The sequence below is a fragment of the Nerophis ophidion genome, linkage group LG09, assembly GCF_033978795.1.
Source record: "Nerophis ophidion isolate RoL-2023_Sa linkage group LG09, RoL_Noph_v1.0, whole genome shotgun sequence".
Lineage (NCBI taxonomy): Eukaryota > Metazoa > Chordata > Actinopteri > Syngnathiformes > Syngnathidae > Nerophis > Nerophis ophidion.
The window spans coordinates 38,486,945-38,505,459 of NC_084619.1; the positions used below are offsets into that span (position 1 = coordinate 38,486,945).

General features: G+C 37.5%; 1 protein-coding gene across 2 annotated transcripts in view; it reads left to right on the plus strand.

The window, feature by feature from the left end:
* The window catches only part of smap1 (small ArfGAP 1), a 281,586-nt gene that overhangs the window by 63,568 nt on the left and 199,503 nt on the right, over window positions 1–18,515 (plus strand). Inside the window, exons 2-3 of one of the 2 annotated variants that reach the window (XM_061910968.1) lie at window positions 7,172–7,305; window positions 17,588–17,673. In XM_061910968.1, the coding sequence (XP_061766952.1) occupies window positions 7,172–7,305; window positions 17,588–17,673 (220 nt within the window). The remainder of the gene's footprint in view (window positions 1–7,171; window positions 7,306–17,587; window positions 17,674–18,515) is intronic. The other variant, XM_061910969.1, reaches the window with a different exon arrangement.

Genomic DNA, 18,515 nt, shown 5'->3' on the forward strand with positions numbered 1-18,515 from the left:
ACGTAATTATGTGCATGAGTGTATGTATGTATATGTACTTGTATATGAATGTTGGTACAGTAAATGTATATGTACAGTTTGTGTATGTTTGTACAGTGAATGTATATGTGCAGTTTGTGTATGTTTGTACAGTGAATGTATATGTACAGTTTGTGTATGTTTGTACAGTGAATGTATATGTACAGTATGTGTATGTTTGTACCTATAGTATTCAAGACTGAAGTGTTTCACTTGCATGCTGTTATGAATTGCTTTAACAACTATTCGATTCAATTCTGGACTTTACACTTAGAATAAGACTTCCTTTTTTTGTCATTCAAATTTGAACTTTACAGTACAGATAAAAACAATATTGCGTTGCATTAGCCCGTTGTAGTGCAGGATAAACAAGCAATAAGGTAAAGATATAAATACTGTAAATAGATTACTGTACAGATAAATACATTGCAATTTTACCTTTGCATTCACATTTATGGATGTATGTTATATTGCCTTTTATTCCAGCGAGTTAATCCGTTTTTTTTGCAGCACGGTGGTAGAGGGGTTAGTGCATCTGCCTCACAATACGAAGGTCCTGAGTAGTCCTGGGTTCAATCCCGGGCTCGGGATCTTTCTGTGTGGAGTTTGCATGTTCTCCTCCGTGACTGAGTGGGTTCCCTCTGGGTACTCCAGCTTCCTCCCACCTCCAAAGACATGCACCTGGGGATAAGTTGATTGGCAACACTAAAAATCAGCCCTAATGTGTAAATGTGAGTGTTAATGTTGTCTGTCTATCTGTGTTGGCCCTGCGATGAGGTGGAGACTTGTCCAGGGTGTACGCCGCCTTCCGCCCCATTGTAGCAGAGATAGGCACCAGCGCCCCCCGCGAGCCCAAAAGGGACAAGCGGTAGTAAATGGATGGATGCATGGATAATCCGTTTTTGGGGGATTGTGATGTGTTCAAGAGTATTTTGGCCTGAGATAAGAAGCTTTTACAGAACCTGGATGTTCAATTTGTTTTTGCCGATAAGATTTGGGTACGATATTTGTTTCCGAATAACATGATCCATGAGGTGGCGACTTGTCCAGGGTGTACCCCGCCTGTCCCTTGATTGTAGCTGAGATAGGCACCAGCGTCCCCCGTGACCCCAAAGGGAATAAGCGGTAAAAATGGATGGATGAATGGATGGACATGATCCAAAATTGATTGATTGTTTGAAACTTCTATTAGTAGATTGCACAGTACAGTACATATTCTGTACAATCGACCACTAAACGGTAACACCCGAATAAGTTTTTCAACTGTCCACGTTAATCAATTCATGGTAAATGATTGAGTGAGTTGAAATTGATTCAGTAACCTTTCAGCAAAGAAACCTAAACAACCAGTGTGACTGTGAAATAAATACTGTATATAGGACACTGCAGGTGAAGTTTCTTATATTCTTGTTATTTCTGGTAATTTTATTTTTTGATATAAATGAGTAATGCATACAAACAAGCAAGTAAACAACAATTAATGGCCAATCACATCTTATTTGAATAAAATGCTACCAAGACTTCCAGTTAAATTAATAAGAGGAAAGAAGTTATACTCTCATTTTCAATAGTCAAACATAATTTCATTCTGCAATGCATGTCTGAAGTAAATGTTTGAACGACCGTAACAATAATCCCTTATTTGGATCTGGTACCTCATTCCATCTTTGCACAAGTCATTAACAGTAAGTAGTCTACCGTCATAAGAAACACATTTGAAGCAATAATGGCTTTTCAGAAGTTGTTAAACTCCTTATTGATGTTTTAACAACAAAGTCGAAATTTTCAAAACTTTGGCACTAGATTTGAAATATTCAAACATTACGGCTTTTGCGGCACCATCAAGTGCATACTTATCCAACTTGCGGCCGACGGGCCACATCCGGCCCGCCAAAGCTTTTTATTGGGCCCGTTAAACATCGTCCAAATAGACTTGATGAAACCATTAAAGGGTTGATCATGTATGTAGTACTACCTCCACCGCGCAGAGGGCAACAACGAGGCATATGTGTCACAGAGAAGCAGCAATGGGTGAGTAGAAGAAGACAACTCATTCAACCCTGAAAAAAAATCTAAATAAATTGCAAAAATCTGACATTTAATATGGACTGAACAACAAAGTATGAATGTTCTACCACAAGCAAGCGCTGGAGTCATTGTTTTCTAGCAGACCTTTAAGTGACGGACACATTGATCTAGCAACAATGGTAGAAATCCCAGCGTGTAAATTCATCGCAAAACTTGGTCAAACATTTATAAGTAGATATAATTTGTGCAAAAATATATTTAGTTTTTGTATGGATATAGCTGACTTTGTGATGTCTTTTGTATTCGTGATAGTGTTGTTTTTTGTCTGAGAGTAATGATCAATCCCTGTTTGATACATGTGGTGCTGAATTTGACCAGTAGAGAGCGACGGTGCTAATAGTGATAAGTCACATACTATGTTTGGTGCGTGAATTTTGTGTAATTTCTAAATGTGTAAACAATTGTAGTTTATTGTGTGAATATATTAACACAAATCCTTCTATTTTATTCATGTAAAATAAACAATGGACTTTCTATATGTAAAATACACAATGGATGTCATACTTTTTGTTTATTTTTTGTTTATGTTTACAAACCTAAATAAAAGAAGTGTAAAGACATAAAACAAAGGAAGGAAAATCATTCAAAAGAAGGTGCATCAATCCAACAAAAACTGGAGCTTCTTTTTCTTAACTAGCTGCACACGCTGGAAACAAATAGCGAGAGCAGAATATTGAAATTATTAACAGTACAGTAAACACAGTTTCAAAGAAATACAACCTTTTGGAGGTACTTTCTGACAAAGTATCCTAATTTCGATGTCTGGCCTCTGAGCCCTTGGGCTCTTCAAACTGTGGCCCGCTTCATAATGTAGTTGAATTTCCCCCCTCTCTCCCTCCCTCATACTGTATGTCAACAGCAATAAAATCCAGCCTGGAACTCCATGAAGTTTCAGCCTGCTTCTTCCACTTGCTTGAGCTGTGCACCACTCTCACAACATTGTTTCTGTTTCCATACAAAGACAGTTATGTAACCATGTGTTCGCTTTGCAGCACCCAGAGACCACTGACTTGTATCCATTATTTACCCTGATGGCAAATCATATGCAAGAGAAAGCGGGAATGTTTGGTTCTTCTCTGGCCATTATTATGCCTTTGGGTTTTGGAACTGTTCTGCGTCCTTTCATTTTTCAAATAGTGCAAGTATTACACCGTCATTTGAATTTTTTTCATTTTTCATCATAAAGTTCTATCTATCCATCTATCCATCTATCCATCTATCTATCTATCTTTCTATCTATCTATCTATCTATCTATCTATCTATCTATCTATCTATCTATCTATCTATCTATCTATCTGTATACAACTGTTTGTCTAGACTTTTTGATATGTCAACCTGATTTTTTTATTTGATGGGTTGTTACTGTATGTGAGTAACCCACACTATACTACAAAAAAACGTAACTCTTACAGCATAATAATGAGAGATTCGCCAATTGATCAGCCACGGATCAGTATTGGCCGATTTTTGTGAAAAAATACTTGATCTTAAGGATGTCACGGTCTGAAATTTTCTTATCAATGGTTTTTGTGACCAAAATTGTCATTTTCATTGCGGTATTCTAAAATATCTTAAAAATATAAAAACAATACTTATACTGAAATGTTTTAACCAAGTCTTATTTTAAAAAACAATAAACCCACAAAAACAACACATTAATTTTTTTTTTATTTTGTAGAAGAAACATTATTGCAGATTTGAGCACTGTTTCAAGGACCTCAAATAGAAATATAATGTGCATATGAAATCAACACAAACATAAAAAAGCAAATAATATGGCAAACACTAAATAATAAAACTGATAAATATGGATACATAAATAAAAAACTCTGCAATATAGCACTTTATTGACATAAAAAATAAATCAATAAAAACAAATATAAGAATTTTGCAAGATGCCACTTGACATAACTGCACTTTTTGTCCACATAGATACAAATAGTGTTCATATAATAGATTTAGTCTTACACTTAGGGCGGCACGACTATGGCCAAAATAAAAATCACAATTATTTTGACCAGTATTGAAATCACTATTATTCATTATGATAAGTAAAACAGTGTTGGGGTGTGAACGTGACACCTTCATGTAATTGTTAATGTCTAATAAAAGAGGATAGATAAACGTTATCTATGTATTTTAAAGACTCATATTTGTCTTTTTGTTAGATAACAGTATCATAGTATCAGCTTTTTCTCATTACATGATGCCTGTATCTCTATTTTTACATTTTGATAGAAGTTTTTTTTTCCTTTTATGTTTGTACATTTTGTTTACATTGACATGTACTAATTGGATGTGCATGCAGTATCGGTAAAGATCTATTAAGAGTTTGAGCAGAAATATTTCGTATCACAATTAACTATACACCATAAAACATAAACAAAATGCTATGTTATATGAATGTCTTTTTAAAATAATAACTTTGTGAAATGAAAGCAAACCCACTATTAATGTAAAAAGAAACATGGCGTTTACTTTTTGATATCAACATAAAACACCAGGCAGTTTGGCTAATGAAGATAAAGTCAAACATTCTTGTTCTTCTCTAACACCTTGTGGTTCAGTGCAACAGTTTGGCCAACAAAAACAAACAGGAGTGATACCTCACACATTTAATCCACAATCCTTGTGCCTCACGATAACTGTGTTCAATTTGGTAAGATGACAAAATATCTGAACTAGTATTGATGTTATTGGAACACTGACAAAGTAAAGAAAAAAGGACTAGTGACCTTTTCAATAAACAAACAGCCAGACTTTATAAACAAATTGTGGTAACGTTCACAACACATCGCCTGCTGCATGTTAACTCTCAGTCACAGTGAAAGACGCTGTGTTGCACTTTTTAAATGAAAGAAACATCAAATATTTTTCTCCACTGCTGTATCATTTTAGTTTGTGACAAATGCGTCTGTCTCCAATGTTGTCCACACTTGTCGCCATTTAGTAACAGTAGTGCGCTCTAAAATGCATGCTGAGATTCCACAGAAGAAGAGCGAATGAATAAATCTCAGAAAAAAGGTTACCATGTTTTCTAAAGCCTAAGCGCACGAGTGCTGCTGCGTCTCCGTTTCCAGGAAGTGAGCTGTGTTGCCTGAAAAGCATTAATATATGAAGTTGTTTTGGTAATTAAAAATTAAAACCTATTACTAACCGTCTAGAACAGGATCGTAATAAACACATTTCAGCTAAGTAAGATTATTATTGATAAATCAAATATATTTTCATAGTTAGTACATTAAAAAAACAGTTTACGACCTTCTGAACATGTTTTTTTTTTATCATTATTACAGCCGTTAAAACATGAAATAACACCCAGAATGTCCCCATTGCAGTCGTTTGGTGAGAGACAAGATTGCTAATCAAAAAGAACCTCGCGTTGTCTCTCGCTTCAAACGGGGAAGAATATTTCTCTCTCTTTGCATCCCTCTCAGCTCTTGAGTGTGTTTATTCAACAGTAGAATTAACTGAACGCAGTGAGCCTCTTTTCAGTCATTCACAATCTTTGTAGGCAGAGAGCGTCTCAGCGAGACCGCGCAGAGAGGAAGCACAAACAGAGAGCCTCGTGACTCACCCTTGAGAAGTTCAGCGAAGTAACAAGAATTAGGAGGAAAATAATATGATAACAAAGCCAAATGTCCTATTGTGGGAATATTTCAGCTTCAAATTTAATGGGCAATATGTGCCCATCAACACGGACGAGGGAGCGAGAGAACATCAAATATATTTTTCCAACTGGGAAAAAAAAGGCACTTAAATATATTCAATATTTATTTAAGTACAATTTTTGCTTACAGTAATGAGAGTCCGTTTAATTTTTATGTTTGTTTGTGTATTCAAGGTACCAAAGATATTTACTTTGCAATCACAGTACAATGGTAATTAACTCTACAGTAATGAAAAATAAGTGTGTATCCTTTGAAATCGTTACTTGCATTATTATTATATACAGTATTATAATTACATTAACTAATAAACACTATACATTTTTTGTCGATTATTTCTTCAGTTTAAGAGCAGGATACAGACAAAAGCTCTGACTGTCTGCATAAAGCCAATTTTTTGAAAAGTATTTTATTGCATATTGCTCTAATGTGTGGCACCTTGAGATAAGACTATGTTGATTGACAGTCTAAAAGTAACATGTCTTTCTTCAGTTGTTATTTTCTCAGTTTTTTGTATTCATGCCTTTATGTATAAAATATAAAAATTGCAAATCGATTCACAATCACAATTTTGGAGAAAAAAATATGTAAATACCGGTAAGGTTTTTTTTCTCAAAATCATGTGCCATTGATAAGGCAGGGGTTGAAGATGATGTCCATCATCAAATAGACTAGCACCAGGATAAGGTTTTTTTTTGCATAATAGTACACCTTAACAAAAGTCATGATTGGAGAGTATTTGTGGATCACCACGGCATAATACTAATAAAAATAGGACAGACACTGCACTGTGATACATACCATAAATAAAAGCAAATAATTCAATACCTATTTTAGGCCCAAAACATGTAAAATATGCTTTTAAAAAAACTAAAATCTGCAATGTTGTGAAGCTGGGACATTCTTATCTGATACTTCTTCTTAGCACTGTCCTTCACACTCGCTTCCTTTGTTCCAAAAGTTATGTCTTGCTCTCTATTGGCTAGTGAGCTTTCGAAAGAGACACTGGATTTTTTTTTTTTAAATTTACGGGATTCATTGTGGCATTCGTTGCACCAACTAGCGATGAGGAGTCTTGTAACCTAAGTTTTTGCTCGCAACCTAAAGCATAACAATTAGACGAGAGACAGCTTATACTGGTATGCCAAAATGTAAAATACAAGATATAATGTCTGAAGATCTTTTTCCCAAGGACTTTGGGTTGAGATACTTTTTGTTGAGAATGTCTGTATACATTGTTTTGCAATACACGTGGACGTTTGTGGGAAAATGTGTCAGAACAAATCTACTGTTTCTCAATTGGTTGACATGATTTTGTTTGTATTATGTTTAGAGTTATTTCACCTTATTTACAAAGTGCAACTTCAAGACAAGAATATATTTCTTTCTCCACCAGGTCCTCGATGGGCCTCATGGAACCTCGGGGTGTTCATGTGTATACGCTGTGCTGGCATCCACCGCAACCTGGGTGTCCACATCTCTAGAGTCAAATCTGTCAATCTGGACCAGTGGACCTCGGAGCAGATACAGGTGCACACAGGCACGCACACAATGTTTCACACTTTACACACATTTACTTCCAAGGGAGAAAATGTATGCAGTTTGATAAGGTGCAGTAGCATTTCAGATGGTAATTTTACCATTATCACTTTTACATTTATTCCAAGTTTGGTCTGAGAGTCTAATGGTAAGTGTGCAATCGGAAGTTGACAGTCAACTGCACAACAAATGTACAATAAGAAGAAGTCAGTGTATGTCATGTCATTAACAAGGCGCAAGCAAATCATTTGACGATTAAGACTTGCTGTTTGCTGGGTTAGAAAAGACATTCTCTCTCCGAATGTTAATTTCAGCGCATATTGACTAACTAATTTCGGCTGGTTGATTATCCTGATTTCAACTTCTGCTATCATTGTCACATTGTGTGTGTGTGTCATTAGAAGTTATTTTTTGATAGTGAAATAGGTATTTGATTATCTACCAGACAGCAAGAAGCAAGAATTCTATTGCCCACAGACTTTAAACGTGTTACGGATGTGAATGATGTTTTCTTCCAGTATAACAGTGGTCAAAAACCCTTGACCAAGGCCAAGGCAACTTAGCGGTGTTCCAAGAAGAAGCACATTAATTTAGCTTTGACACTGTGTAGAATATGTTTATAAAAAGTAATGGGTGTCCCGATACAGCTTTTTAAATTCCGATGCAATACCGTTGTTTTAGCTTTGAGTATTGGCCAATGAATCATATATAGTTTTACGATTTATTTTCTGGTGTGGAATGTTAAAAGAAGGCATGATAAAATGACACAATTGAAAAAAAAAACTACAATCAGCAAAAGTAGGTATGAGAACACTTAAATTTATTATTAATCAATAGGTTACATACATTTTAAGTTAACCTTAAGAAAAACAATATTCTACAATTGAATAAAATATTTAAACTCAATATTCCTTACTAACGCCAAGAGTTGGTCATAGGGATGGGCTTATTGCCTAAAATCCATATTGCGACATGTTACAAGAGCTAGCTACTTCTAGGCAGATATCAAATTTTGTCCTACAAATTATTGCCGATAAATGATAATATTGTCAATAGTATTTTGAGACCAAATGAACCAATGATGTAATGATAATACATGATAATAATAATGCAAGTGTACTCTTTCAAATGCAATATAAATGTATTTTTTGTACATTTTAACATTGTAATTGGAATGTGAACATTAAAATCTCCAAGTTAAATAAAACAAATACTAAAAAGAAAATATACTCTCTTAGCTAAATTTAGCACTTAAATAAAAATCACGACCAAAAGCAATAAAATAAGCTAAAGAAGAGTGAGGCACCCTTAATTATAGAGCACACAACCAAAACTATAACTAAAACGGCTAAATAAAGTATTGACAAACAAAGCTGCACTTCAATATTGAACATGTGGGCAGAGGTAGAGTGGGACATTACTTCACTAACAATCAAGTAAGGACCATTTTAAACAAACGTGCAGAGCAACAATAGAAACACTACAGTATAAGCAGATGTATTAACAGTCCAATGCAAAAACAACTTTAGTCTGGCAGGATTCCGTGCAAAGAAACACCAACAAGACATTACAACATGAAACATATCTGTCAAATGTTTGCAGCGTTTTATGAAATAGTAGCTTTTGAACAGCATTAAAGAGCAGCATGTCTGGCGATGTAGTGAACCACACATTTGGCGCTGTATCGTTTGCACTGCCCTTATTCAAAGTTTACTTATATAGCCCTTATTCATCAAACACCTCAGTGAGTCTGTGGACTGTCCAGACAAATGCTTTACATCTTCATGTGCACATCTTTTACCAGTTAGAAATACTGAGTTGTGTGGTTGTTTTAAATGGGCATTCATTTCTGTCATTTTTTTTTTTTTTTTTTTTGTTGGCAGCATTTTTGATCAAATTCGGCAAACTGGCTCCTCAGTGTTAATAAGCTTATCTTGTTCCATTACTCTTAATACTAAAATATTACCACATTGTTGTGGTGGCATTTGGGTTTGCCAACCTTCTTTCACGGGCTAACTTTTTGGGATGCTAGTGACCCCCCCCCCTTACGCTCAAGGACAAGAAAGTTAATGAAGGACAAGGTGCTTCACCCTCTTCCTTTTATTCCACTGACTATAGCACAAACACGCGTGCCTACTAATCAATGAAAACAGAACATGCTCTTGAAGTCCACAAACGTGCATGCACATGGCAATTTATCAAGTCCATTTTCACATATCGTTCACTTATTTGACTTATCAAATACCGGCCCAGGACTAACTAAAAGTCCTCTCAGAGTGCCATTTTGGTTGTCCATATATACGTTTATTTAAATGAAAAACGAGGCTCTTTCTTTGGCTCCTGATGTTTGCGTTAACAGTTTGTGTCATTTCCATGTTTTGGACATAGATACTTCTTAAACAAGTACATATCTTTGTCCATTGCTGGTTACTCTTGGCTGTACAGTAACGCGGTTTCAGCTATATTCTGTTAAAGTATATTAAGCACTTATTCTGTTGTTGTTTTGCTTCATTACGTTAAAGTTAGCTTAGCGGTTAGCATGACTTCTTTTCCCCTGCTCTCTTTAACCCGGGTCCGGGTGTCGCAGTCTTAGCTTTTTGTCGTTCTGAAAAGATATTTGCTAGAAATTATGTTTAATTGCCGCAATCTACAAACTCCATTTCCGTATGAGTTGGGATATTGTATTAGATGTAAATATAAACGGAATACAATGATTTGCAAATCATTTTCCACCTATATTCAGTTGACTATGCTACAAAGACAACATATTGGATGTTCAAACTGATAAACATTTTTTTTTTTTTTTGCAAATAATCAACTTTAGAATTTGATGCCAGCAACACGTGACAAAGAAATTGGGAACGGTGGCAATAAATACTGATAAAGTTGAGGAATGCTCATCAAACACTTATTTGGAACATCCCACAGGTGTGCAGGCTAATTGGGAACAGTTGGGTGCCATGATTGGGTATAAAGCAGCTTCCATGAAATGCTAAGTAATTCACAAGAAAGGATAAGGTGAGGGTCACCACTTTGTAAGCAAATTGTCGAACAGTTTTAGAACAACATTTCTCAACGAGCTATTGCAAGGAACTTAGGGATTTTACCATCTACGGTCCGTAAAATCATCAAAAGGTTCAGAAAATCTGGACAAAATAACTGCATGTAAGCGATGATATTACGGACCTTTGATCCCTCAGGTGGTACTGCATCAAAATCCGATCATCAGTGTATAAAGGATATCATCACATGGGCTCAGGAACACTTCATAAAACCACTGTCATTAACTACAGTTGGTCGCTACACCTGTAAGTGCAAGTTAAAACTATACTATGCAAAGCCAAACCCATTTATCAACAACACCCTGAAACGCCGCCGGCTTGGCTGGGCCCGAGCTCACCTAAGATGGACTGATGCAAAGTGGAAAGGTGTTCTGTGGTCTGACGAGTCCACATTCCAAATTATATTTGGAAACAGAGGACGTGGTGTCTTCCAGAACAAAGAGGAAAATAACCATTCGGATTGTTATAGGCGCAAAGTTCAAAAGCCAGCATCTGTGATGGTATTGGGGTGTATTAGTGCCCAAGGCATGGGTAACTTACACATCTGTGAAGGCACCATCAATGCTGAAAGGTCCATACAGGTTTTGGAGCAACATATGTTGTCATCCAAGCAACGTTATCATGGACGCCCCTGTTTATTTCAGCAAGACAATGCCAAGCCACATTCAGCACGTGTTACAACAGCGCGGATTGGTAGTAAAAGAGTGCGGGTACTTTCCTGACCCGCCTGCAGTCCAGACCTGTCTCCCATCGAAAATGTGTAGCACATTATGAAGCATAAAATATGACAGCGGAGACCCCGGACTGTTGAACGACTGAAGATCTACATAAAACAAGAATGGGAAAGAATTCCACTTTCAAAGTTTCAACAATTAGTTTCCTCAGTTCCCAAACGTTTATTGAGTGTTGTTAAAAGAAAAGGTGATGTAACACAGTGGTGAACATGCCCTTTCCCAACTACTTTGGCACGTGTTGCAGCCATTAAATTCTAAGTTACTGGTTATTATTTGCTAAAAAAAAATAAAGTTTATGAGTTTGAACAACAAATATCTTGTCTTTGTAGTGCATTGCACTGAACATGGGTTGAAAAGGATTTGCAAAGTATTGTATTCCGTTTATATTTACATCTAACACAATTTCCCAACACATATGAAAACGGGTTTTGTAATCCAAAGATTAGAAACTTTTAAAGACAAGGCTTTGCACTGTGTATAGACATACTGGAGCCGTGCTCGATAGTCCCCCTGTGAGGAGGCTACATATATTGCATTGACTATGGTTGTTGTGATCACTGCTATGTAAAAGTGCTCTCGTCTGCAATGGATTGTCCATATTGAAGGGCTAATAACAGAGATTTTGATGTAGTCTGATAGTATCCAATACTGCTTTTTCGAATTGATCATATCGGATCTGGACACCCTTATTAGAGAATCAAATAGTGTCGATGGATGTTCTCATTCATCCAGGTCAGTGTATTCTCATGACATTCAGTCGATTGCAACTGCACTGTTCAGTTTCTCTAAGAATACGTCTTGTCTCTCATCCAAGTAGGCTTCATCAGTTCATGCTCATACTTAGATTAGTCAGATCTAGTCAAATAGTGTCTGAGACAAGGGCATAGAATTGGGTTGGGACGCTAGGGACACGTCACTACCAATATCCAGCCGCTACTGTGTAGTCACTATCAATACAAGCGCTGCCCGTAATGTTTAGTCAATGGTTATGGCACAGAAAGGGTTAAATGTCGGTCTCTGCTAGAAGTCCCGCCTCTAACCTAAATATCGCTCCCTGATTGGTTGCCAGTTTCATGCTAACTTACGTGTGATTGGCTGTCCCCGCTGTCACTCCTGCTTGTAAAAGCTAGCCTACATTGGGGTGGGCGATATCGCAAATTTGGGTATCGATACCAATCCGACCCCAGCCAGTATCGCCGATACCGATACCGGAAGTGTCGTCATCTGATGGGGGGGGAATGCGGGGTATCGATACCTTTGAAAAACAAATTTGTACTTTTGCCTTTATTAATTGATTATGATAATAATACAACACAGGACAACGATTTAAGTCAAAAAATAAAATATTTATTACAAAAGTAATATCAATAGCAATAAAGTAATGCAAATAAGGTGCAAACAACTACTGAACCTGGCTTGTCGCCTCAAAACACACAAACACTAAAGGTAAATAACAAAACTCTAGTTATTGAACAAAGTTGTAAACATGAACACAAAACAAAAGAACTGATAAATTCAAATAAAAAAGTAATAATATCAATTACAATAAAGTAAATAGTGCAAATAAGGTGAAAACAAATACTGAACTTGGCTAGTCGCCTCACAACACACAAGAACTTAAGTAAAAAAGAAAACACTAGTTATTAAACAGTTGTAAAAATGAACACAAAACAAAAGAACTGAGAAATTCTTATCGTTATTTTAGTGCAATAAAATACTTTACAGTTTACAACCAAGACATTAAGTCACACTGAAAACGCAGGCGTGTGTGTGTGTGTGTGTGTCCGAGTGAACCTCGGAGCGAATTATACTGATGTGTGTGCACGAACGCACCAAGCGTCATGTTAATTGTATTTATTTTATTTTATTTTGGGTTGAAGATGAATTTTTAAAGTGTTTTTAAATCTCGTTCGCGACCCATCACTAGGGAGGAGGGTGGAGTGTTGAGGAGCGCTGCGCTCACATTTTTTTTTAAATCGGAGTGATTCGCTTAATTTGGTGAGGTATCGATACCATCATGCCAGTATCGATACGATACCGATACTCACCAAGTATCGATACTATCGATACTTGGTATCGCTATGCCCAGCCCTAGCCTACATGCTAGTTGCTAGCGAGCCGACAAGTTGTCAACATGTTCGGCATTTGTTGTTCCTGGCACACTGTAGCTAGATGGATTTTAATATCAGTGCTGTGATTGACATTGTGTTTGTGTCTGTTTGCGTGCGTGTGTGCTGTAGGTTTTGAAGGGTGTCAATGAAAAGAAAACTGGATATAAGAGACTTCTTTAGGAGTCAAACTGTAAGTTACTTCAAGGGGTGTATAGAGGCTCAACAATATTGAATAATTCAACAATATATCACTCCAGTCCATGAGCATACACCATGGACTGGAGTGATATATTGCTTTTATAAAACTGTTACCAATAAAGGCAATATGAAATAGGAATCAATTTAATGTAGTTTTATTCAACCAGAAATACATATTATCCAATAAAATAGCCTCACTGTGGAAAAAATAGTCCCACCTATCCAGACGTTAGCTCCAAGTTAGCACTCCATCTCGTCTTTTCCTCCGCTTTTTTTCAGGTGAAAGTCAATGCTCAGTCCCCTTTACCATTGTTAACCCTCCCCGGAGGTGAACGTTAGCCTTGAACATGTGAATTCAACTACTTTAGTCCGTTTTTTAACATCGTAAACACATCATCTGTCTTTTACTACGGACTGCAACAGTCCGTTGTCATGGATACATGACAACAACTTCCATTCATACCAGTCATACGTGCCTGAGGCGGAGTGATAGCCTACGCTGTGATAAGGCTTTAGAGTATTTAAACCACGGTTAACAGCCAATCAGATCACCGGATTTCACCTTTCCGTTTTATTTTTTAAATTATTTTTTAGTTTCATGTATTTGTGTAGAAGTGAGCAACGGTTTGAAAATACCAATTAACAAAACTTTGTGGTGGAAATACAATAAAACCTCACTAGATTATCATTTTTAAGGAGACTTAAAACATGGCTTACAACCACCATGACACAAGTAAGACTGAACAATCTTGCTGAGTGTCATGTCCTCAGGGGAAACTGGACAATACTGACCTGAGAGAAATCTGCCAGCAGTTCATTTCTGTTACAGACCGGCGGAGGCATGTGTTTGGCTCTTTCAAATAGGAACAACCAGTGGACACTAATCTGCTTGTATTTGAGTATTAGTGACAAACGTATTTACAGTACAAAAGCAGCAATTGAAAGAAGTAGTTGAAGGGAAAAATTGTGAGTGATTTAAAATCAAGTTGGGGAAATATTATTACAGTTCATTTATGTTTATTTACAATGTTGTGTTGCATGAATGTATTTCTGATGTTGTTGATGGACAGTAGGCTATGTTAATTGACAGTATGATGCACAGTTGCACTATCAATCAATCAATGATTATTTATATAGCCCTAAATCACTGGTGTCTCAAAGGGCTGCACAAACCACAACACAAACCACTACGACGTCCTCGGTAGGGCCCACATAAGGGCAAGTAAAACTCACACCCAGTGGGACGTCGGTGACAATGATGACTTTGAGAAACCTTGGAGAGGAAAGCAATGGATGTCGAGCGGGTCTAACATGATACTGTGAAAGTTCAATCCATAGTGGATCCAACACAGCCGCGAGAGTCCAGTCCCAACCATATATCACTAAGCTTTAGAAATTTCTTGTAAATATCTCCTTCCGCATCTGTCCCTGACACCCGCATTTCAGGCTGGCCGCTCTGGAAACGCTCTGTGGAAACGCTCCCCACCCACACTGCTTGGTGCCTCGTCTGAGCTGCCGTGACAGACTTAGATGACCATAGTAACTAGTATATAATGCAAAAGCGCAGACTCCAACCATTGAAATACTTTGTATAGTTCCAAAACTTACGATCATTTGAAAACATCACTGCACATCATACAGTTTCCATCTTAAACAGGGGTTTCAAACACGCGGCCCGCGGGCCAATTGCGGCCCGCACCTTAATATGAAAATTTTATGTTGGTGCGGCCAGCGACTTTTATATGAATGGCGCTTTACAGCGTCATACTTGTATACCCTTGATTTTTTCGGAAGTCTCCCAATTTTCAGTTTCCCTCCAAGGGTAATCATTCTCCCAAATTTTACTCAATCAACAGTATTAAGGGGGCACCGTGGAGGCACTGCCTTTAGAGTCCTCTACAACCTGTGCAATAAGCATGCCAGCCCAGCCATATGTTGTATTTGGCTTCAGTAAATGCAGAAAGCGACTGCATCACATACTTGATCAACAGCCACACAGGTCACACTGAGGGTGGCCGTATAAACAACTTTAACACTGTTACAAATATGCGCCACACTGTGAGCCCACACCAAACAAGAATGACAAACACATTTTGGGAGAACATCCGCACCGTAACACAACATAAACACAACAGAACAAATACCCAGAATCCCATGTAGCCCTAACTTTTCCGGGCTACAATATACACCCAAAGATCGCGAGAGATGGCAAGTATGTTGCTAGGGCGGGAAAGCCATTCAAAGAAGGTGAATTTATTAAAAAGTGCATGTTAGATTTTTTTTAAGAAATCTTTTCTCGCGGCCCAGCCTCACCCAGTTTCTGCATCCAGTGGTCGCCAGGTAAATTGAGTTTGAGACCCCTGATCTTAAAGATCTAAAAAAAAATATTTGGGAATGTCCGGTGGGCCATGCGGCCCTACACTACAGCTCTACACTAAAGATTAAAGATGAGAACTCTTCCAGGTTGTCTCCTTTGCTTTCATTTTAGTTGCTTTACCCTATAACATCTGCATGACGTGAAATTATGATTGCTAATGTAAAAAAAAAAAAAAAGTAAACTTTCAGAGTGCTGCCTTGGAGCACTTTTGTGTCCCCACCAATCTCAAAATACAGTTTCCCCTAAAACGACAAACCCCGTTTCCATATGAGTTGGGAAATTGTGTTGGATGTAAATATAAACGGAATACAATGATTTGCAAATCATTTTCAACCCATATTCGGTTGAATATGCTACAAAGTCAAAATATTTGATGTTCAAACTGATGAACATATTTTTTTTTGCAAAAATCATTAACTTTAGAATGTGATGCCAGCAACATGTGACAAAGAAGTGGGGAAAGATGGCAATAAATACTGATAAAGTTGAGGATTGCTCATCAAAGACTTATATGGAACATCCCACAGGCTAATTGGAAACAGTTGGGTGCCATGATTGGGTATAAAAGCAGCTTCCATGAAATGCTAAGTAATTCACAAACAAGGATGGGGTGAGGGTCACCACTTTGTAAGCAAATTGTCGAACAGTTTTAGAGCAACATTTCTCAACGAGCTTAGCAAGGAATTTAGGGATTTTACCATCTACGGTCCGTAAAATCATCACAAAGTTCAGAGAATCTGGAGAAATCACTGCACGTAAGTGATGATATTACGGACTTTTGATCCCTCAGGCGGTACCGCATCAAAAACCGACATTGGTGTGTAAAGGATATCACCACATGGGCTCAGGAACACTTCATAAAACCATTGTCAGTAACTACAGTTGGTCGCTACATCTGTAAGTGCAAGTTAAAACTCTACTATGCAAAGCCAAACCCATTTATCAACAATATCCTGAAACGCCGCCGGCTTGGTTGGGCCTGAGCTCATCTAAGATGGACTGATGCAAAGTGGAAAAGTGTTCTGTGGTCTGACGAGTCCACATTTCAAATTATATTTGGAAACTGTGGAAACTGTAGAACAAGGAGGAAAATAACCATTCGGATTGTTATTGGCGCAAAGTTTAAAAGCCAGCATCTGTGATGGTATGGGGATGTATTAGTGCCCAGGGCATGGGTAACTTACACATCTGTGAAGGCACCAATAATGCTGAATGGTCTATACAGGTTTTGGAGCAACATATGTTGTCATCCAAGCAACGTTATCATGGACGCCCCTACTTAATTCAGCAAGACAAGTGTTACAACAGCGTGGCTTTGTAAATAAAGAGTGCGGGTACTTTCTTGGCCCGCCTGCAGTCCAGACCTGTCTCCCATGGAAAATGTGTGGCGCATTATGAAGCGTAAAATACTACAGCGGACTGTTGAACGACTGAAACTACATAAAACAAGAATGGGAAATAATTCCACTTTCAAAGCTTCAACAATTAGTTTCCTCAGTTCCCAAATGTTTATTGAGTGTTGTTAAAAGAAAAGGTGGTAAACATGTCCTTTCCCAACTACTTTGGCATGTGTTGCTGCCATGAAAATCTAAGTTAATTATTATTTGGAAAAAAAATAAAGTTTATGAGTTTGAACATCAAATATATTGTCTTTTGTAGTGCATTCAACTGAATATGGGTTGAAAAGGATTTGCAAATCATTGTATTCCATTTATTTTTACATCTAACACAATTTCCCAACTCATATGGAAACGGGGTTTGTATTAATTAATTCTGTTTTTCCCCTCTCAGAGCGTAGTGGACATGGGTAACCACAGGGCCAAGCAGCTGTACGAAGCCCATCTACCAGAAAAATTCAGTCGACCACAGACCGACCAGTATCCTTTTAATGGGACCGGCATGTTTTTGGCATGATTTTCCATATTCAGACATTTTCAAATCATGTGTTTACGGTGCAGTGGGATTTAGTTTTACAATGTACAACAGACAAGCCAACATTGTTTCTGTCAGAGCATCAATGTGTGTTTCCCTTTCCTACTTTGCACGCTGTATGGTTAACACAAAATGCACATGCTATTACTTCCACCGGCAAACTGAAATACATTACCCAGTCTGAAATGTTGCTCTAATATGCTCTCTTGTATTTGGCATGCCATTGATGTCTGGTCATCATTTTTCGCTTTTTGGAAGTCCATTAGTCGCACTAATCGCACTGATGCAGTGCCGCTGGCTGAAAAATGCTGATAACACATCCCGGATTACGAGAGCTACAGATTCACTGTACATGTGGGCCTTTCAATAAATACCTCTATCTTTATTTTCACATGTTAGTTTCTTTGGCTATTTGGGCTACATATGCAATTGACAAAATGCTTCAACTCATGCTATTAATCACAATATGCAGACTAATCACACAATATTTTGACTGCACATGCTCCTTTACCAAAAGCGCGGATTGTTACGTAGTGATCAGATCAATGCATGAGTCAGTGCAAAGATGAGTGAGGAGACTGTGACTGGTGTGCTCGCTGGGATATGTAAAAAATAGACCCACATGAGACTTTAGAGAAAACTGTTACCATTGTTGAGCAAATAAATGACTTGCATTCAAGTAAAACATTTAAAAAATGTGTCGTATTTAACATTCTGAGTATAAAATTGCATTTATGTCAAAACATTGGGCTCTATTTTATTGTTAATGTGAATACTGGACACAACT